The sequence below is a fragment of the Coccinella septempunctata genome, chromosome 8, assembly GCF_907165205.1.
Source record: "Coccinella septempunctata chromosome 8, icCocSept1.1, whole genome shotgun sequence".
NCBI lineage: Eukaryota > Metazoa > Arthropoda > Insecta > Coleoptera > Coccinellidae > Coccinella > Coccinella septempunctata.
Window position 1 is genome coordinate 30,311,856 of NC_058196.1, and position 22,821 is coordinate 30,334,676.

At 38.0% G+C, this 22,821-nt stretch overlaps 2 protein-coding genes across 2 annotated transcripts; one reads left to right on the forward strand and one right to left on the reverse strand.

Annotated features, from left to right (window-relative positions):
- Positions 1-706: 706 nt before the first annotated feature.
- Positions 707-16,921, forward strand: LOC123318895. Its single transcript, XM_044905671.1, has 2 exons — positions 707-922; positions 15,527-16,921. Exons 1-2 carry the CDS (start codon positions 841-843, stop codon positions 16,267-16,269), a joined length of 825 nt encoding a protein of 274 aa, XP_044761606.1. The 5' UTR covers positions 707-840; the 3' UTR covers positions 16,270-16,921.
- Positions 16,922-20,399: 3,478 nt separating this feature from the next.
- Positions 20,400-22,337, reverse strand: LOC123318703. Its single transcript, XM_044905401.1, has 5 exons — positions 22,096-22,337; positions 21,825-21,992; positions 21,278-21,553; positions 20,885-21,219; positions 20,400-20,831 (listed from the first exon to the last, which is right to left on the reverse strand). The coding sequence occupies exons 1-5, from the start codon at positions 22,178-22,180 to the stop codon at positions 20,451-20,453; spliced, it is 1,245 nt and encodes a 414-aa protein (XP_044761336.1). The 5' UTR covers positions 22,181-22,337; the 3' UTR covers positions 20,400-20,450.
- Positions 22,338-22,821: the final 484 nt, after the last annotated feature.

Here is a 22,821-nt window from a genome sequence, read left to right on the forward strand (position 1 = left end):
CTCCCTGAATCGCTGCAACATTCTGGACACACTTGTATGGGAAACTCCAAACCTTTGTGCAATTCTTGTGTATGTCCACCCTTCTTCTCGCAAAACTATACCGCTTGGGCACATTCCTCTTGGGTCAAATTGCGTGTTTCGCGTTGCATAGCGATCGAGTGTAGAAAATCAAACGAAAGAAAAACAATTGATCACTAGAATTGATCGAGAACAACTGATTTTAGAATGGAGCCAATACATTCAAAATCTGATAATATCATTTTTTTTATTCCTGCTGGGAAAAAACATCTGTATTGAAAAAAACCGTTGAAAGTGGATAACAAATGCATGCATAATTCTGATAAAAATAATCATCATTGAGAACACCTTCAGTTGTAGAATAAATTCGAGATTTCCATAATGTGCGTTAATTTTTTTTGCGCAGTGTAGAATTGATATCTATAATGGAAAAATAATATGGACGGATCACAAAATTTGGCGCCCAATATGGGACGCCAGAATGTTCAACTTGTGGCAATATGAAGGTATCGTAGACTAAAATTTCAGCTACAAACCGATAGGTTAACAGATTCTCTACACCCTCTATGTCCCTGGCTATCATCGCAGCATCCCTTTCATCTTCATCTCAAGGTAAATGAACCTGATGCCGCCAGCAGGAGTAGTGCAGCTCGTGAGAGAAAGAGAGGGGTTTCCTGCGAGCCAGTCAACATTTATAAGATAGAAAGTACGATTCGGTAAAGTTTGCAGAATTGCCGTCTCCGTACGCGTTGTTCTTACGGGTAGTGTGGTAGTGTGTTAGTCGGTGAAGGCGATATAGGAAGTGTTTTTCTCTTTGTTGAAATGCGTCTCGTTATCCTGACCACAGCGGTTCTAGCGATCGTTCTTCTGGAGCATCTTGGATACTGCCACAACGTCAAGGATGGTACGTAAAAGGCTTTCAAGGGTTTTATCTGTAAAAAGTGGTTTGGGTACGAAGTTCTTGGCTTCTTTTAGCAGATATCATGCCTTCACAGTGGATTAGTTAATATTTACAAGTTTTGTGAAGATCTGAAGCATCAATTCTTTGATTTCCGATAAAGAAAGTGATCAGAGATAAGATTTAATAAAATAGTAGTAAAAAAACAGGAATTATATACGAAGATGTATTAATGCCTGTTTCATCTTGGAAGACAAAAGGTGAATGAGGAAATTTTGCCATATTATAGCAACAAACCATAACTTATTGAAAGTGTCAATGTAAAATTAGGTCAAAGAATTAAACCACAGCTAAACTATCAAATTTGTTAATCGTTTGCAAAGTGCAATTGGTGTTTTTTTTTTCGAAAACATCAATATTTCGAGAAGGACCATGAGGTACATCTACTCTGAGGAATCAAAATCAACTTTCTTCACTTTAACATTTGACCATTGTTTGTTTTCGTCACGTTGCTAGGGGTTAACACCCCTTAAAACCATCGTAACTTTTGGATTGATGCGTATAAAGAAACTCTCGTTATTTCAAACTTCGCGGCTCTAAACCAACCGTTTTTCTGTACAGGGTGGGCAAAATTCGTTGTCTACTGAGGGGATCTCGAGAACTATAGCGGCTAGAAGAAAATGGATGGCTTATTCTCTAGCTGTTTTTTCATGACTAATCCAAATCTGAAAACAGAATCGACCTATCGTTTTTAGATTTCGAGTTATAAAGGAAAATTTAGATTTCGACGATTTCGAAAAGTTCTCATAACTTTTTCGTTCATGAAGTTACTTATCTGAAACTTGAACCTTCCTAGGCACTTTATACGTAGAATCTACTGACAAGAGATTTTTTTTCCAATTCAAAAATAACTAATTCAATAAAAGTTTGCATTTAAAAAAATGAAAGTTCACCTAATGATACGAAATGAAAAAGTATTTTGAGCACATCAGTGGATTCAACGTAAGAAAGTGCCGTAGAAGGTTCAAGTTTCAGATTTGTAACTTCAAAGACGAAAAAGTTATGAGAAATTTACGAAATTGTCAAACTCAAAAACGAAGAAGAAAGAAGAAGAAATGTGTCATCCGTTTTCTCCTAGCTGCTATAGTTCTCGAGATCCTCTCAGTAGACAACGAATTTTGCCCACCCTGTACAGAGTGTTCCAAAATCGAAAATTAATAGTTTATTTTATGTGAAAAATGCAGCATGCTCTTTTGATCATGATAATACCTTCAAAATTTTTCATGGACAGTTTTTCCACGTCGTATTCACGGTGCCATCTATGCTTATTACAGCTACATTAATTTTGACCTTGTTTTGCATGAGTCTTTATCCTTCTGCATCTGTATCATATTGTAGTTACCTTAAACCTTGTCAGATAACGTCTTTTTTTGACACTCCATATCTTAAAAGAGCAGCATATTTGACAAGAAATCACTTCCTGCATTTTCGTGAACACCCTGTATACTCAAGAAAACTAAACTTCCCGAGAAAAGATTCAATGTGATATTAACTAGGTCATCTCTCTCGATATAACCAACATGAATCGTAAACCATAAAGAAAAGGGTAAGAAACAGAACAATGACAAACCACATCAGAGTTCACCTAGTTATTTCTCCTGCTGACTCTATTGTCGATTTGAATAAAAATCGCACCTACTATAACCGGTTAATTGCATTCTGGTAGCTGCTATTCCTTTCCTCAACTTTCCTTGTTTCACCTTGGTATAGAACCTGATCACATTTCTCATTTTTTCCTCGGTCCAATTAGCTTATTTCTTGCATTGTATTTTCACCCGGAGACCTTGGTCTATCTGCCCAGCTCAGTGTTCATCGAAGGCACAATTTTCTCCGCAGTCGATGCATGTACGACAGTTTTCAGTTTTGTAGATGTATTTTACGACAATATCAAGGTAATATTCTGAGAATATTCAGCAAAGAGACGGCTTATTGGAGAATCAAGACCAAGCAGCGATGAGATGATAAAGAAAACCAGCATTTAGAAAACATTCAAGAGCATGAACTCCTCATGTGGTATAGGAAAATGTAGATACAAGAAAGAGTTTCAGGAGGAGGAGGAAAAAACTGGAAGAGAATTACTCTTAAGCAAACTCCAAAGACTGAAAGAAACCAGAAGGTTCCTTGGAAACTTTAACACTGCTAGATGTGAGAAGTATCTGGACCTTAGCCAGAATATGCTCACTGAATTCCTTACAGGGCATTGGTGCCTCAGGAAGCACCAATTGACCATGGGTCTAGCAGAGATTGACGTGTGCAGATTCTCTGCAATCCCCTTCAAAATCTAGAATCTAGAAGGTGGAAGACATCTTCGAAAATGGCAGACGGAATTGTCAGTTCACACGTCAGAGGTTGATGACATTTGAACCTTCTGTGGAAGGTCAGATTCCATAGAAATATCTCCCAGTCAGTTTCACGAATATCTACACCAGAACCAACCGAGAAATCCTAACCAAAAGATACGAATATCTTCGCACCACCACTCCCAACCAACAACAGTGTATCAACTCATACCGACGAGATGCTGGTGTTACATAAGGCGCCGATCTGCCCCTTTACATAATCCGCATAATCAATAGCTCGTTCGATCAACTTCCTCCAATTTACGACAGGAAACCACCGTCATAAGAACTTTCACACGGATACTGTGATGTTCTCGTTGTTCACGCCGAGATGCCCAGCAGTCTCAGACTGACCCCATGCTCCTAATCTTCGACGCTTCAGTTGCGACTGGAGGAAACGATGATTAGAACGATGGTATCGAAAATTGAGGTTCTGAAATCCAATCCACTTTTGGCGGTATATCACGAGAGGATACCGCACGATTTGGGATCGCTAATTGTTTCGTTATATAATGCGCGATTTTTTCTTATCGGTTTTCGCAAGTTAGCCTTGGTTTCGTCTTTCGTCTGTGAAAATTTGGTCAAGTGCATTGCGTCAAGCAGCTAGGAATAGAGCTGAGATGCAATAAATACAACTGCGTCATAATTACGACAGTACCGAAGAATATAACGACGAATTGTTCGGTTCGTGAAAAATAAACTGCTCGTCGAAGAGTATTGAATCCAATTCGCATATGTATGTAGAGTTTTTCAGGTTAGGTTGATGAAATTTCACAGAAATGTGCATCGACAACTGCTTGTCATCTTCTCTGCATGGTGTCAACAAAGTAGTAGAAAAATCGTGCTCAATTAAATGTCAAAATTGTAACAGAATATCTCAGAACGTTATCGATTGTGATCTGTGGCTATCAAGGGTTCTTTGTATTTGGTCTCAAGCGTTCTCCATTGGATTTAGGTCAGGGGATATGGAGTAAACACCTGTGGCAGTCCATGGTCCTCCTGAAAAAATTGATTTTTGTTCATTGTTCTTAGAAGTTCTTATGTAAATCTCAGTTTGCCTTCAAAACAAACTGCACCCCAAACCTTAACTTTACTCTCTCGACAAGGACAAAGTTATCACGAAACTTCACAATGCTGACGACTGCGCACTTATCGCAAGCAGCTCAGAGGATCTACAGATAATGTTGATATACGAAGCTTTAGGCCTTTGACTTAATATAGACCAAACCAAAATCCTGGTAAGTCCGCCAGAAAGCCTTCCAACAGATATCAGCCTGGAGGATGAAACTCTAGAACAGGTCGAGCAGTTCAAATACTTGGGAAGCTTCATAAATACTAGGGCTACCCTGGACACGGAAATACACACCGCATTAATTCGGCATCACGGGCATTCTGGAAGCTACAGGACAGAGTGTTTCAAAACCACGACCTCAATCTGAAGACCAAGAGAGCTATTTACAAAACAGTGCAACAAAACAACGCTTCTTTACGGAAGCGAAAGCTGGACGCCCTATAGGCGACATATCAAACAGCTTGAAAAAACGCAACAACGTCATCTAAGACAAATAATGCACATAAGATTGTTCTACAAAGTTTCAACAGCAGAGTTTTGCAGCACGCGAGTTGTATAACAATTAAGACTCAAGTAAAGAGGACCCGACTCAGATGGAGCGGCCACATTCTGAGGATGCAAGACCCAAGACTCCCCAAAATAGCTCTGTATGGCGAATTCACAGAGGGAGCTCGGAAACCAGGAGGCCAGTGTAAGAGGTTTAAGGATATACTGCATCAATCCCTAAAATCAGTTAATGCCAATCATAACTGGGAACAACTAGCGTTACACAGATCACAGTGGAGGTCTTTGATCCACTGTTATAACGGAGACTCGAGAAGAATACAGCGGCGGCCAGATCTGGTTGGTGACTATCCATGCCCGGACTGTGGAAGGATCTGTAGGTCACGGTTGGGTCTCTTTAGGCACAGGAGGGCACACAGTCGCAAGTAGCCCTAAGAATTTAAGATTTTGATAGCACTGATAGTTTTTTTTTTGATTCGTTTGTAGATTTATTCTTGGTAACGGGATACAGCAATGAATGCATGATTTTCTGTGAGGCTACTGACGTCAGTCGTTGCCTGAGGCTACCACTACCACAGTATGACTAACGTTGAATGCTTAAATGAACTTTTACACAAGTTAATGTGAATAGTCATTGCTGGCCATTCGAAAAACTTCTTCAAGCTTTCTTGTAGCACATTTATTGGCGAACATCGAGAGCCTAGACTGAAGGGTGAGTTGTGGATGGTACAGAGGGTTTAACAGCTCTGATCGACCTCAACGTCGCAGGTCTCCTGAAACGATCTACGATCTTGAGTGCCTCACATAATTTCCAATGTCCCCAATATTTCTAAAAATGCCTCAGTGGCTTGTTTTTATCCCGTGGTCAAGACCATACAACTTTTTTGTACATGCTCAAAAGAAGAAGCAGATCTGACCAAGACAACAAGACGGATTTCGAACACGAACGTTCACAAATGGTAGGAAGGAATTTTCTGTTTTGCATCTTGTTATTCTTATCGGAATTTAAATCGATCGCTTTCCCCTGACCTGTATGCCAACTGAAGATACATCTTTACGCAATATTCGCATGTAGGTTGGTGGGTTCGTTGCATCCAAGCAGATCAACTCAAGATTGTGATAAGTCCGAAGAAGCGGTTTGTTTTGCAATGCAGTCGTTCATTTTCCATCGTGAATCATCCGATGTACAGGCTGTTGGCTTCGTTTATTCTGGTCGTGGCAACGAGGCCGAGATAAGAGACTTCGTGCAAGAATTCAATACGACAATATAATCGATTACGAAAGGTTCGATTAGAAAAGTAATGAGAGATAACGCTCAACATCCCTAATGGTTCTACAACTCCTGTCCTTAGTGTAAGGCCGAACGATTTCGCCTATTTAATGGTTTATCCAAGTGATAGAAATCTTCGTTTCCGCTGAATGTACCCATGAAAAACGTTACGAAATTTTGGTTGATTTAGCCGAGCACGAAGACGCAAAAACGACGTAGAGCTCAATGCTACCGCTAATAGAGTTCCTCCTGGGCCATGAAGCAGGTCAATGGCATTTTCGTGGCGTTGACAGAATCGGCGGAAACGAGTGATAGGTGTTGTACCTTCCGTCCATTATCTGCTTTCAATTGACTTCGCTTTGGATACTCGAGTTTGACGATCATGTAATTTTCTTGTCCATATTTCGGCAGCAATTGGCAACAGTTTTATGTCAAGCGAACATGTCTGGTCTGCATTGTCAGAGCAATTACACAGCTCATCAGACCCACCGCAGACATTACAACAGCTTCGACGGACATTTGGCAAAAACATTCCCCAAATTTTCATTAATGACCTCATTGACAAAATGACGAATTCGGTGGCAAAACTGCAAAGAGCTAGATGAGGTTTCACCTGAGAGAAAATCTTGATTTCAAGGTGTTTCACCACAAAGAAACTTTTTGAGGTTGGTAAACTCCACCAGGTAGAATTTTTTTTTCATTCATCAACAATGTTCTCGCTCTAAAGCTGCTATTTCAGGCAGGTTAATCTATAATAGACACATTCTGTTCTTTCTCTCTATATATACAGGCTGAATCTTTGACTCCTACAAATATTTTAACAGTAGATTTTTGAGGTCAAAAGAAACACTTTTTACGAATCGGAAAAAATGGTACAGGAAAAAACTGTTTCTTTTGACCTCAAGAATCTACTGTTGAGATAGTTTCACGAGTCAAAGACTATAACATGTACGCAAGTATCCATTACAATTTTGAACAGTGTAAAAACGAACTATTCGTTACATATACTCTCCAAGCAATGCCAAGCCCATCATTCTAGATTCTAACCTTGACCAGACAATGCCACAACTGAAATTATAGTCTACAACCACCTAATCTCATTTTTATGGATTTACCGTCCGCGGCTCCATATAACACTAGCAGCTGATAGACTTGGGAGAGTCTGAAAAATGTAACAGGAAGTCTCTCGCTTACTCATAGATTTGCAGGAAGGTGAAGCATGTATAACCTTGATTGCGGCACAATTTTATTCATTTATTTCCACTTCGATTTGCTCGTTTATTTTTGAATGAACTGGTGCGCTGATAAAAATGATCAAATAGTTCCAGACCCGAGCACTCTTTGTGGTGACACCTGAACTTATGTACCAGAGCTAGTAAAAAGGCATCTGACCAGATAATATACGTGAAGAAAAGGCTTTCGTCGAACTGTGGATGAATAAGGGTTATGGGAGAACAAATGAAGATATTAGGTCTCCTGAACATGTAATAACTAACAGATTCATCATAAGCTTTCAATCGAGAGTATCCTCGAAGTGAATGCAAAAAAGAATCAGATTTGTGCGAGTACCATTATCAGTTCCACAGAACATAATAATTAAAAACAATTAGCGTTGCACAATTGGATCTAAGAGGCAAGTTTTACAGGGCATTGTGATCGTCACGACTTGTTTTGAAATCATCCAGTGAATCCTTCTAACGTTGATTTGCTCTCATTTTGTCATGAGCTTTTCGAAGCGTTCCAACTGCCAGTTCAAGGTCGAGCTCTACTGAAGAGAACAATTGAAAGAACTGAGGAAAATCGTTGAAACATCATAGGATATATTTTCAACTGTACAGGGCTTGATCTTGGCTGTTTCTGGTACTTCTATTTCTTTATGAGATGGGGAGAAACGTTAAAAAGAGTCCTAGGTTCTTGGGCTTCATAATTTCTTCATTTGTCTGGAAGATATCACCAAAAATTTATATTTTGTCGATTTCCAAAATGTGCCATAACTTCGTCATTTTCTAAAATGTCTAAAAAAGCTTTCTACTGGCTTTTTTTCACTGGGAATTTGATACTATATGCCTATTTTTTTAATCTTTCGTTTTTGCCTATCTAACCTAGAAGTACCTGTACGTATAATCCATCTTCTAACAGGAGTTATTCCAACCTAAAAGAAGCAGTGAAAGGGCTGATGCTGATTGGATTCAATCAAGTAGACTGAAGGGCATATCACCAGAGTGACATAACTAGTCATGAATCATGACTACATCCTCCGATCACTATTATTGCTGTAATTTGACGTACGACACGTGATAGGACTATTATTCAGCACTCTCCATTATCAATGGAGTGAAAGTGTTGTACCGTGAAAATATCCTCTTTTGTTTATGTGCAAACACCGTTGTTAACAGATTCAATTTGTAAATTGATACGTTCACATCGTCAATTGCATGTGCAATGTTGATAAATTGCCAGTTCATGCTTTAATTATATCGTAAGACTAATTTCGAAGGCAACCATCATCATTTTAATGGTACTAATAAGGCTTCGTGTAGAGCGATGCTACATTGACTGATGTATTGTGGGAGTATTTTAATTGAAATCGATGGTAAGATCGCAAAAAACTTTCGACTAACTTGAAAACTCTAATTTCCTAGTTCGATACATCATCAAGAAGGTTAAATGGGTCCATTACGACCCCTCATACTTATATAGGTGCTGAAAAAATGAAGACTCAGCTACTGAGCTCGATGAAATTTCGAGATTCATTACTGGAAGAGCTATTCTTTCAGAATTTGACAGGAATATTTCTTCGATCATCGAAAAATGATTGTATTTCCCTCTTCAAATAAAAATTCATCATTAAAATCATTCTCTTCAGGATTAATACGTTTCTGGCAGCAATCATAACAACATCGATGTTCTAGTTTCGCTCGATCAAAATGAAAAAAAATTAGTACGCCTGCTGTCGAGAGTCTACAATACATTTCAATCCCTCATTAAGCTATTCTCTCTGATTTCCTCGATGTAACAAATCGTGACAATCTTGGCTTGATTTGGTCCCAAGATGGATAACTCCTTTCACTAGAGTCATAACAAAGGTGCAAGATGTGCAATTAGTTCCTCCATTGGATCTGCATTCATCCATTATATTTCACGTTTATAACAGATGTTGAAAAACCCCTCTGCACAAAATTACCTTTTGTTGATTGAAATATAGATTTCATTGGAAAGATTTGAAGCTGTTGTACAAGTGTTTGATAGAGGGATGGTCATAATGATGATCACGAATAGGAAATTTAACCATGGAAAACAAGAAATGATCAACATATTGTTTCTCTTATAAATGATCGAGTACCTGACCAAAATCTCAACAAACCTTGTAGAACGATAACCCAATTCCACTATTTGTCTATTCAAGGATATGTATACCAATTTTTTTACTTAATCCAGAACGCTCTCCAATCCATTGTCCTCAGCTTCATTCTCAGTCGAATCTCTTTCTGATTTCACGCGAATATTTTATATGGTTCGTATTTGTTTAATGAACGACCATTGTAATTTGGCGCAGTCATAGGAAATCCGTCTAAAAAGTTAATCAGTGTCAATTATCTAACATGCGGATATTGTAGAAATGATTTATATGGGGATATCGTGTAAATTGTAAGACATTCATGGGGCTTTAATTGAGTACCAACAAGTCGATTGTACTGGACGGATATCGGACTCCTCTATACTGAGGATCGTATAATATATGTGATTTAACAGAGAGATGTGAAAGGAGTTATAAACAACAAGCATATCCTTCGACTGATAATTATTCTGCTCAGATAGATGATCTGGATTCTTTATAGAACAGTGTTTATATCACAGCGTTGTTAATTTTATATGAGATGAGGAAACAGAAGAGCATTCACATTCCTCAACTGATATTCAGTCAGAAGTCAGCAGATTCAAACATCTGAAGATATCATTTAATTTCACATGAGAATTTCGTGAGGTTGTGTCAAAGATTTCGTGTCATATTTGATTAGCCAAAGCCGGATTAAAACTATTACGTAAGGCTCATTTCACATGTACTATACTAATTTGGTTGTCCCAACCAACAAAGCTATGTTGTATGAAAATATTGAGGACGTAATCATTTCGTGATCAAATCGTTGGTCTTTATATGCCTACCATTTTTCATTCCTTGCTAGGCAACTAAAACTGTTAGAATTTGTAGGAAGAAGAGCATCAAACTTATCTAGAAATATTCTACATGAAACAATCAATAAATAATAAGTTCATAATCGACTTAAACTGAAGCAAAATGTCCTAAATATGAATGAGAATATGAATTTTTTAATTATGAATGGACCTGGGGGACAAATTATGGATATAAATTGGGCTATTGTTTAGGTGAATGTCGTAAAGATGAAGTTTGAAAATGAATCATCAGTGAAATTTAACCCAATTTGACGTTTTTCGAAATTAATAAATTTAAACTCCTTCATCTTTGATCGTTACTTTTCTGCTTTGTCAATAAATATATTGCTTCTGTATAGTTTACCTCAGCCAACTCATATATGTTAGAAGTAAAGTAAAGAAAGATGAAGATAACTTCGATACTTTCGAAAGTCACTGAACCAAAAACTACCTAGTCTGGATAATCCAATTGTGTCACCATTTTATCATCGGTATTTTCAGTATAAAAACTTTGCATTCTTCAAAACGCACCTACCTAATTTTCTTCTTAGCTTTTTCTTCCAAGACGAACTCAGGTCAGAGGTTACAACATGTAACAATCTCTATAAATACAGGTTAGACACAAAATGATGACAGACATTATAATATTATCACCAATCACTACCCAGCGTATCGATGCGTTCAGTGATTAGGTAATTCCTCAATGTATAATAATTAAAATTGATAGATTGCACCAGTTTACGTAACATATGCCCGTATTTGAGAAGATGTAATGGAATCTGAAATGTAAATATGGAATCGAAAGATTCTAGAATGCGGAAATGGTGGTTTAAAACTCATAACGACTGCGATTTCACATCCTAGTACCCATATAGGTTGTTTTTATTATATTTGTAATAGTTTACGGTTATTCCCGAAACAACAATTTAGGTATTCGTTGCTTCAAATGATGGAGGATATTTCCTATATGAAATTATGCAATTCCACATGGCATTAGGTACGTTTAAGCCTATAAGATCCAGATGAACACCTTTGGATAGCTTTCAGCGTCTTTTCTCTTTAATTTTTTTCCGTAGTGTGATCAATAATGTCGAATAGTAATCTCCGGTTATTGTTCTACCCTTATCCAAAAAATCAATCATGATTACTTCATGGCAATCTCAAAAAACTGAGGCAAGAACTTTTCCAGCAGATTTTTGGACACAAAACCTCTTAGGTCTTGGAGAACCAGAGTGTCGCCATTCCATCGATTGTTGCTTTGTTTCTGGAACCGTAGAAATGTACCCAAGTCTCATCCATAGTAAGAATTCGGTTTAAGAAGTCTACATCGTTTTCAAGTCGAGCACAGATCGAACGCGATGCTTCTACCCTTGCACGCTTTTGGTCAACACTCAAACATTGGGATATCCATTTTGCAGCAATTTTTGTCATGTCCAAATTGACGTGAACTTTCCGTTCGTGCTTCAGCAGTGAGAGTTGAGCGTCTTCATACCTGGCTAAAAAGAAAGCTAGTGCCACGGCTGTCTGATAAATCTCTTAATATTCCAGTTGCTCAATAGGGTATTGTGTCTAAGGTCGTGACAGACTATCCGATATGTTCTATACACGCGATAACGTAGCACAAGAAAGTGAAATTTTCTTGATACTCGTTTCTGTGATGCGTATTCGACCAAACACGTTTTCTGGTTTCACTTTCTGCAGGAAGTGTTGGACGAATATGAAGATCGATCGGAGAGTTATTGGAAGTTGAAGTTGGGCTTGTCTTCCTGCAAGTGTCTAAAGTCTGGGCCCCTAGGGGAGACTTATGTAACGTCGTGTTTTGATGTAGCCTCTTCATGCAGGAAAGTTTCGAAAAATGGCTTGAACTGTTATTGATGTCTTATAGTATTAGTTGATTAAGGTGACTTCAGAGAGGTTGGATGTCAGCTCATAATATTCAGTGCATATTCCAATTTGAGACATCTCAAATCGCAATCAATAAAAAAGTAACAAATAACTCTGTTTCTCATTGAAACTACGCAACATCCATTTGGCATTAGACAGTTCTGCATGATGGTTCTCTCATCGCTCGATCAACCACAATAACTGTTAAGAAATTAGATCGATTCTCTATTTCCTAATTCATCACTTGGTTTTATTGCCAAACTGAAACTCCCATTGCGCAAACGTTGTATGTCGAATTCTTATTGCTCTGAAAATGTCAGAAGAAGCAACAGATGAAGAAACTACACTTAATTTATCGATATGACTGCAGCTTTGGGTAACACTTGATGATAATTTAGCCAGCTGTAAAGCGTGAATTTTTTTCCTAGCCATCATTTCACGGCGGAATAGAATCGATCGAATGAATTAAGTTCATTTATTAACTTGTTTTGGCGTTGAGAAAGTGGAGATCGTAAAATGGTCAGAAAATTGGCAAAATATGTGATGAGGATTTCGTTATTTCTTCTTCCTTCGCTATGAGGAAAAGAAATATTTGCATGGATCAATATGAAGCCATTATTTCGACTAAATTGATCCATTAGTGCCTTGTGAAACTAATATACTATAAATTATCATATTAATCACCCAAAATTATTGCACATCCCATCAACAACTTTTCCAATCCATAATTTGAATTTGTTTTGGCAACTTCGTACTTACGCCCAATTTAATCTTTTATTTATGGAGTTTTTATGCTTATTCTTTATGAAATCTATCTTTATAAATGGAGTTATAGATGTTGAGTCAATTTTATGAATTAATCGATCACAGGCTATGAATATTCTTGAGCAATTAACGAAAAACGTTTTCAACATATTGGATTGATAGTTTTCCGAAACTCAAACGATTTGTACGAGGATATATTGAAAAATTCTTAGCCTACTACAGAACCAAACAAAATTTCAATGTCAAAATATTTTATTACCCAACATATCCTCCTCTTAATGGGATACATTTATTACAGCGAACCTGCAACATCTCTAGACCTTTCAAAAAAAATGTTTCTTCTTGCTCTGCAAACCAGACCTCCACAGCTTTTATTACCTCCTCGTTGGAAGAAAATTTACGACCTTTTTAACTTTTTTTCAGTCGAGAAAGAGATGATAGTCGGATGGAGCCAAATCTGGTGAATAAGGGGGGTGTTCTAGTAATTCAAACCCTAAATCACGAAATTTTTGCATGGCAACATGAGATTTTTGTGCAGGGGCGTTGTCCTGCAAAAACAAAACATCTTTGGATAGCTTTCCGCGTCTTTTCCCTCCAATTTTTTTCCATAGAGTGGTCAGTAATGTCGAATAGTAATCTCCGGTTATTGTTCTAAACTTATCCAGAAAATCATTCATGATTACTCCATGGAAATCCCAAAAACCAAGAACTTTGGACCCGTAACTTAGGTCTTGGAGAACCAGAGTGTCACCACTCTATCGATTGTTGCTTTGTTTCTGGATCGTAGAAATGTACCCAAGTCTCATCCATAGTAACAATTCGGTTTAAGAAGTCTACATCGTTTTCAAATCGAGCACAGATCGAACGCGATGCTTCTACCCTTGCACGCTTTTGGTCAGCATTCAAACATTTGGGGATCCATTTTGCAGTAATTTTTCTCATGTCCAAATTGATGTGAACTATATGATGAACGCGTTCGTATGAAATATTCAGTGCTTCAAATATCCGTTTCCGCCCAATTCGACGGTCTGAAGAAATCATGTCATGAACTGCATCGATATTTTCGGGGACTGACACAGAAACTGGCCTTCCCGATCGGTCATCATCTTCAATGGAAAATTCACCGTTTTTGAAGCTTGCAGTCCAATTTTTCACGGTCGCATGCGAAGGACATTGATCACCAAGGGTATTAAGCACATCTTAGTAAATCTTTCTTACCTCTTAATCCTTTTAAATAGTGGTACTTGATGATGGCTCGATACTCCAATTTTTCTATTTTCACAATTTCGGTGGACATCCTTCTTTCTTTTAATAAATTGCGTAACTCTGGTTTACTTTTTTGACCTCAAACTTCACACTGACACTTCTAATGAGTTATTGTTCGTTGCTATGGTAACGCAATATTTTTTTTCATGCATGGAACTGGTCTAGGCTAACTAGATATCAATACATCTTCGTATTGTTGGAAATACTGGAATTTTTTTCTGTGCAGCTTTGGAAGAGTTCAGAACTTGGATGGGTTATCGCTCTGCTCTAAAATTGCTCCACTGGAATCACCGTTTCACACGAAATACGGAATCGTGCAATAATCCGCCTAATACGAAAATAAGCCGTTTCCAATAACGCAAAGAAGAAATTGAGTTATGCCATCAAAGGTCAATTTCAACAAATGCTAAATTCTTCAGGAATTCCACCCAACAATGAATACACCCACATCATTCGCCTTCCAAGCCAAAAAGCATCCAACTCAACACCGATGTACTTGAAATAACTCCGTACAAAGTTGTATTATTCACATTTAATATCTAGGTCAAGATTCCTGGGTACACAACGCTGGCAATTGTTTCTGATCGAATTTTGCGGGTGGATTCTTCATTAAGACATCGATACCATCATTTCTTCCACACCTCTGATTCAATAAGCAAACACGTTGGAGTAATTTGCAATTACCATTGTGATTCAGAATGTTTGAAGATTGCATGAGGGAATTCTTCAATGGTCTACACAGTTGATGAAAGAGAAATCATTTGTTTTGTTCCTCTGGTAGAAAATTGTGTGTATGACTTGAGTGGTTTTGTGTTAATTGGAAAACAATGTTGATTTTACTTGTCGATTGTGGTCTACGGTGAAAAGAATGAAAAAACCATTGTTTGGTGAGAAACCTCTATGAGACTCGAATGAGACTTTCTTATTATCCATAGGTAGGAATAACACCAGAAAAAATATTGAATTCTCAATGAATATGAATAGAAACTACTATAGTGGGTCATTTTAGAGAAATTTGATTTTCAAAAATAAAAAATATCTGTGATATTCGGAAAATTGGGTACATTGGCTGAATACAACCCTGTTTAAGATCCACAGATTTGTTCTCTCATAGATTTAGCTTGCTATTCTCAAGGGCATATTCTTTCTCGTTTTGCTGAATTCTCCCAGGTTTGGAACTGTTTCTTGTGTATATACAGGGTGATTCTTTACTTTTCTTGAAATTTCAATAGCAGTTTTATTAGTTTGCAATCCACTAATCCACGCTTTATTTTCAGACGACAGCGACATGTACATGGAAGAAAACAGACCTCTGTCAGACTACGCACAGGACTACCAACCCCAAGCGAATTTCTACCCCTCCTTCCCATCATACCAGAATCCCCCCTCAGGTCACTCAAGACCCTTCTACCAGCAGCAAGAAGGAGCTTACAGTCACCGTCCTCAGGGGTCCTACCAACAGCGCTTTGACTACGACACTGCCAAGTACACAGGATACAAGGATACACCTCGGGATACATCCTCGGAGAACCTGGACGTCCTTGGCTCCGGAAACTTTGGGGTAATCAAGGGTGGTACCTTCTACCAGGGAAGCGAAGGTGGAGACAGTTCCAATTATGACGATGAATACTCCTCGTACTACCAAAATGGTCACGGAAGGCCTTCTTCATTTTATTACAACCAGAACCCGAGGCCTTATCAGCATGAACAATTCGCGAATTTTAGGGACTTTGCAGATATAAACACACCCTCCTACAGTCAATACATCGTGGTGTACGCAAATAAGAACGGTACTACTCAAGATACCGCACCGGTTGTGGCTAAAAAAAGGCCTAATAACATTTTTGAAAGTCTGGCTCAGCTGGATGACCAGGATGATCCTACCACCACTAATCCACCGAAGAAACTGTCGAAATTCAAGAGGAAATTAGCCCTTCTTCCTAGAGAGAAAAAAGTTAGAGCTAAGACTGAAGGGAAGGGTCAAGCAGATAATGCTGAGCCTCTACTAGCTTTAAGCTAAAATAATTCTGTATTACCTTTAATTAACGTACCTGAGTGAGGCTTATAAGAGATTTGGCTGCAAATCAGCCTGTTCTCGCTTGTTATAGAGCGTGGAAAACCTAATAGAGGGAACCTGAAGATCTTTGCTCCCTCAAAACACCATTTCAGTTTTCCTCGATGGAAAACCATGAAATTGAGCTGTATACGACTTATAATTTTTTATGAGCATTGAATTCAATCGATTTATCTCGAATCATGAGCATAATATAAGTAGATTATAGTAGTTCAAGACAGAAGAATCAGAAATGTCATTTTATGGTCTGTTGAAACTCTACTCCGACTGACTTTATTTAAGGAAATTTAATTTCAGCGAGAATCCCATGAGGACTTTCTGAGAAATTCAGTTTTTCATCCCAAAATGTTTCAAATATGTTGAATTAATAAATACTAAGTTAGAAATAATAAACTATTCAAGGACTAAATGGATCAATAATTGGAAGAAATGAAAGGAAGGAATATAACAATGTAAATAGACTTGTTGTAAGTTTCATGAATAATCGATTAATTGTAAATGACAAAAAGAATACTTTACATATTGATATGAAAACTGTTGGATGCTTTTGTAAGTAGTGATGAATGAATTTATCGAATAAAATTAGTTTTTCAGCGAACCTCAGTGTTTTCTTCTATAATTCGTAGTTTGGGATTTAATATTCAATGAAAAGTGAAACATCATCTCTTCCCAACTTCCTTTAATCGTCAGGAATGTCAGGGACTAAATTTAGACAGTCGGAGAGCAAGCCCCCTGAATAATTCAACGATTTGATTCTACTCTAACGCCACCCCCTCCCTCCAAGACTTTTCCGAGGTGCGAAAGGTGCCCCTAAAATGAGAACAGCCGGCAATAAAGACATAAATCCTATTTTATGGTTTTACAGTCTTCCAACGACCGGAATGTGAAACTCAACCAAACTGAGTTTCCCACCCTGGAATGTCTATCCATTTCTTTCACGGGTAGTTTGTTGTCTGGGGGATGCGGGAGGTTTTAAAGTTAATATTCTATGCGTTTTCCGACGCGAAAAATTGTAATGTTATCGCTGGTTTACATCGGCGATAAAGTAATTCGGTTATGGGATCTTATTTTGCCAAGAAGATCTAGAAGGTCTTGTCTTGATTTAAGGTAACATCTGAATAAACAATTGTAAGAAGAAAAGATCGGAATTGAAAGATGTTAACAATTTTCGGGTAATCATAGGTATAGATCATATCATCAACAATGGAAAATTGGTAGATTATAGGTAGGTAGGATATTTAAATATCCTGTTAGAGCTTTCCCCCAAATTTTTCCAGAATTTCAAAGGTCTTTTCAAACTACTCATGCAAATTTATAGAAGAAAAAGAACAAATTGAAGCACTCATTCAAAAATATCCAGAAGAATGGTAATTCAAGCAAATTTTGAGCAATTTTTCCAAATCGATTGAAGGTTTTCCCGTCTTAATATCATTTCAATCTCCAAGATTGTTGAAAGAGCAAATTCATCAGTTTATTCGCTTGGTGACGAAATGATATAGAATAGAGTGTTTCGACAAATCAAAGTTTTCCAATAGTTAAATGTGAAATTTCGCCATCTAGCGGCAAAGTCTCGGAATAACCCAAATCCTTATTGGAATTTTATGTCGAGCAGATACCAAACTTGTTGAATTAGGAGAAATGCCATCTATTGTTCAACATTCAAACTGCAGAAATTCCATACAGATACCGTTACTTCCCAAAGCAGAAAACTGTTATGAACATGATGAAAATACGAATTTTTCAAGAGTCGACCCAATATAATTTTCAGAATCTTTCTTAAAATCAAGCTCCCATATCAGAAAACCAGACAATTTGTTCCTCATTGTGAAAAAACTAGCGTTTCATTACATATTGCAGTGAAGTACAGCGTCACCTATTGGCGACGTTGTTCATTCAAAACAACAGGGATAGATGACGCTTCGACAAAACAGTTGTCGTTCATTCTGTTCTGGAGATGAGCGCTAGATGGCACAAGGAGACAATTTCATATTTCCTTTTTGTCCACGAACTTTGAATTGTGAATTCCGAATATTCGTATGAGACATGTGGAATTTAAACCCTAGGTTCGGAGCACTCAAACATTTACGTAAGAGTTGAGCCATTTCAAACATTGGAAGGTAAGTGGAGAGATCTCAAACATTTACGCGCGTTTCTGAACTATCTGAAATTAGTGACTCAAACTTTGAAGGCTGAGTAGAGCGATCTCAAACTCTGAAGGTTGAGTGGAGCGATCTCAAACTAACGTGTGAGTTAAGAGATCTCAAACATTCACGTACTATTTGGGCGGTCGCAAACAAGTGCGAGTGGAGCGATCTCAAACATTAACCAGCGAGTGGAGCAATCTCAGAAATTAACTTGATAGTTGAGCGAATGGTAGGATCTAAGAACGTGCGAGTTGAGCGATCTCAAAAATTTAAGTCAAATCGAAGGATCTCTAATTTTTACGCGCGAGGTGAGCGGTATCAAACTTTGGAAGGTGTGTGCAGCGATCTCAAAAGTTGAAGGCGATTTGAACGATCACAAACAATAGCCCGAGTTGAGTGATCTCAAATATTTTTGTGATAGTTGAGTGATCTCGAACGTCGAAGCGCGAGTTGAACAATCACAAACATTGAAGACGAGTTGAACGATCACAAACAATAGCGCGAGTTAAGTGATCTCACATATTTTTGGGAGAGTTGAACAATCTCAAACATTGAAGACGAGTTGGACGATCACAAACAATAGCGCGAGTTAAATAATCTCAAATATTTTTGTGAGAGTTGAACAATCTCAAACATTGAAGACGAGTTGAAAGATCACAAACAATAGCGCGAGTTAAGTAATCTCAAATATTTTTGTGAGAGTTGAACAATCTCAGACATTGAAGACGAGTTGAACGATCACAAACAATAGCGCGAGTTAAATAATCTCAAATATTTTTGTGAGAGTTGAACAATCTCAAACATTGAAGACGAGTTGAACGATCACAAACAATAGCGCGAGTTAAGTGATCTCAAATCTTCTGTGAAAGTTGAGCGATCTCGAACGTCGAAGTGCGAGTTGAACAATCTCAAACATTGAAGACGAGTTGAACGATCACAAACAATAACGCGCGAGTTGAGGGATCTCGAAAGTTGAAGGCGAGTTGAAGGATGTCAAATATTAACGCGCGAGTAGAGCGGTCCCAAACAGTGCAGTGAAAGTGGAGCGATCTCAAACTTTCTTTTCAGAGAGGAGTGAAAACGTGCCAATAATAAACTAGTCGGTCAAATACCTATGTATTTAATATCGACAGCCAGTTTTGAAAAGAATTGCCACTTTTAATGTACAAATGGGGAAAAGATATGTGTTTCACTCCTTATTTGTGAAGAAATACACTGTTTTCGAATTATGAATGATCTGTTGGACATTTAGGGATTTGAGTGGAATAACTCCTTCCACTTCAACTCCTACTTACCTCCTCTCTCATACCCCATTCGAGAGAGTATCCGACCAAGAACATCGCCTTATGAGAAGGAAAATCCCCCCACAAAATAAACGAGAAGCGAGCAGTCAGGGCGATGATAAAGTAATCTAACTTAGATAAACCAATCTAGACTTTCTTTATTGCCTTTCAGCTTCAAGGAATGCCACAATTTTCCGACTAGTGTGTCATAAATTCACTACAGCCAATTTGTAAGAGCGCTCTTCGAAAAGTTGGAAAATAAGCGACATATATACCGAGGAATTTTATTGCTGTTGAATTGAGCTACAGCTCTTGGTTCGTGATTTAAATTGTTTTCGCGAGAAAGCTTTTCATCGGTGAATTTGTGTTATTTGTAGAGATGTAGAGGCATAGAAAGATATTTCAGTATTGGTAATTTTTATTGTGATGAAAATTAACGTTCATAAAGTCATTGTATTTTCAATAAAATAAACCTAATATTCACTTTCGATTCTGTTGAGGTAGTTTCATTACAAATATTCGATACAAATAAAGAACTTCTTGTATATAGAATAAATATTTCGGGGATAGTGGTAGAAAAATATTTCACCCAAAATTTCAAAGCTTAAAGATTAAATAACACTGATATGATGGGACAAAATGATTTTCTCCTAATTTTCTGTAGGAATTAATTGATAAATTCAAAGGCTTCCGGACCATGTTAAAAATCATAGAACCTATTGGACAAGTTTGGAGCATCCAAGACACCCCTAACATCTAATTTAGGCCCGATCCCAATCACCTGCAAGAGATCCCTGGCATCACAACAATATATGAAACCTTTGGAGCCGTCCATCCAAGCTGATCTGTCCCAACCATAACGGTTGCAAATGTTGGTGCACAACTTATCCTTGGTCCCTAACCTAGTCACGAAAGGGTTGTTCAGTGCTACGAAAGCTATAGCTTTTCTCGACTTTTTCGAGTAGATTATTTTCCACATGAATCTGGGAACTGCAAGTTTCGATTTGGAAACTAGGAAAATATTGGTGGGAGCTTCGTTGACATCTGGTAACTGGAGGACTTTGTAGCTACCAGTGTGAACCTGAAACAAGATAGTTTTAACACTGCTACATTCAAGGGTTTCTAATGGCTGACCTCCAAATCTTCACCGTAAAACGCTGCAGTATCCCTCACCAGATACTCCAGCCTCTTCCAGTTACCATTGTTGATGGCTTGCCATTGGGGAACAGTGTTAATATAGAAAAAAGTCGCATATTGCCAAGAGGCAAACAGGAAATCAGCGTCTGGTGCTAAGTGTCCCCTGGCCAAATACGAACTCTTGTTGATGTACTGAGCTGCAAGCTTAGCAGAACCGAGAACACTGTTGAAAGTTGCTTTTTCGTACGTTTGCTTGTAGGCAACATCAGCTGACACCCCTGGACCAAGTCCTTCAGTGCTGAAGGGTGGTCTAAAGTTAGATTTCGAAGCATCTAAAAAAAAATCGTTTCCAGAAGAATCCGTTTATTGGCAAAACAACAGAATACTCACAATCCATCTCACTTCCAATCAACACGTGGGAGGAATACAGAGCGTTCCCATTTTTACCGTCATAACATGTTTCAATCAGGGTCAAAAACTGTCCTCTTTCCACTGGAAATCCTATTTTGATAATGCGACCCTGTCCGTTTGCACATTTCGTGTTTGTACTCATGGTGGCCCCTCTAACACCCTTAGAACATACCACCTTCTGGAAGTCCTCATTTTTCTTCAAGATCTTTATCGTTTGCTCGTTTACACAGGTGATAACTGACGAATTGGTGTTTGCTTGAAAAATGCGATTTTATCAGAGAAATGATTCAAGCTCCACGAGAATAATGCTGTGTGGACTCATAATGATAAGATGAAATATCAGTATCTATTGAATGTGCTTTAAGGATATGTCTGGAGTGAACATTAAGGTCCTTATTACTCAGAATCCTTATGTGCCATGGTACGAGGTTTTTTAGTACGTGAATTGAATACAGCGTTGAATAAATGTTTTGTTTTCATTCAATTGATGATATTTTTCTTCAGATAGCGATTTGAATCAACTTACTGATGGCTAGGGTATTTCTGTAGCTAGGACAAAGAAGAATAATCCTCTCATCTTTACTCAATATAACGTTGCCTTTGTCTGGGATGATAAGTTTATATTTAGAGGTAGAGTTGTCAACCAACACTGGCATATGTTCTTCATCGGCTGCCCTCAGAGGTAATGAACATCCTGAATCAAAATCGTGCGTTATAAGTTCACATTTCGTGTTCAATCCACAGAATAACGTTCAAACTGCAACACTGTGAGAGTACAAGTAGATCCGTATATTTACCTTTGGAAGAAACTCCCACAAACTGGAAAAACACCAGCGCGCCGACCAAAACAATCACAGCACTGAACATAACATTCTTACTCATACTGACGACCAATTCGAACTAACAATAAAGAGCTATTTCCATTCGAGACAGCGTGCCCGATAAAATAATTGACTTTGAACGACTAATTATATATCCGGCAAAAACCGAGATTGATGTATGGCCGTGTGTAAACAGATCTAGGAAACTATTAATCGATTTAGAGTTAGTTTTGACCGATAAGTGGAAAGATTGTCGTAGCACGTAGCAGATAAGGAAACCGATTGTTGCAGAATCCAGGAAATAATGGGGGTTTAGGAAACGGAAACGCAGATTGAGATGTTCTTGAACGATGCCTGGAAAGCTTTCGTTCCATTTGTCGTTAAATTTTAATGCCCTGTATTTTTCCTTCACCGCGATACCTTTTCAAGGCATCTTTGGTACTGTTGCTTTATTTCGAAGCTTAGTGTTGTCCTTGTAATTATGAATCACCATTTACGCCTACTAGAAATGTTTCCTCAAAAATAATGACAATAACTGTTCTTAGGGAATCGTCAAGGAGTAGAGAATAGTCTCATGTATGCTATAATCCAAACTGTAACATTATACTAAACTAGTGAGCCAGGAGATCCACCTTGTAGGTAGGTACGAGGATATATTGAAAAATTCTTAGCCTACTATAGAACCAAACAGAATTTCAATGT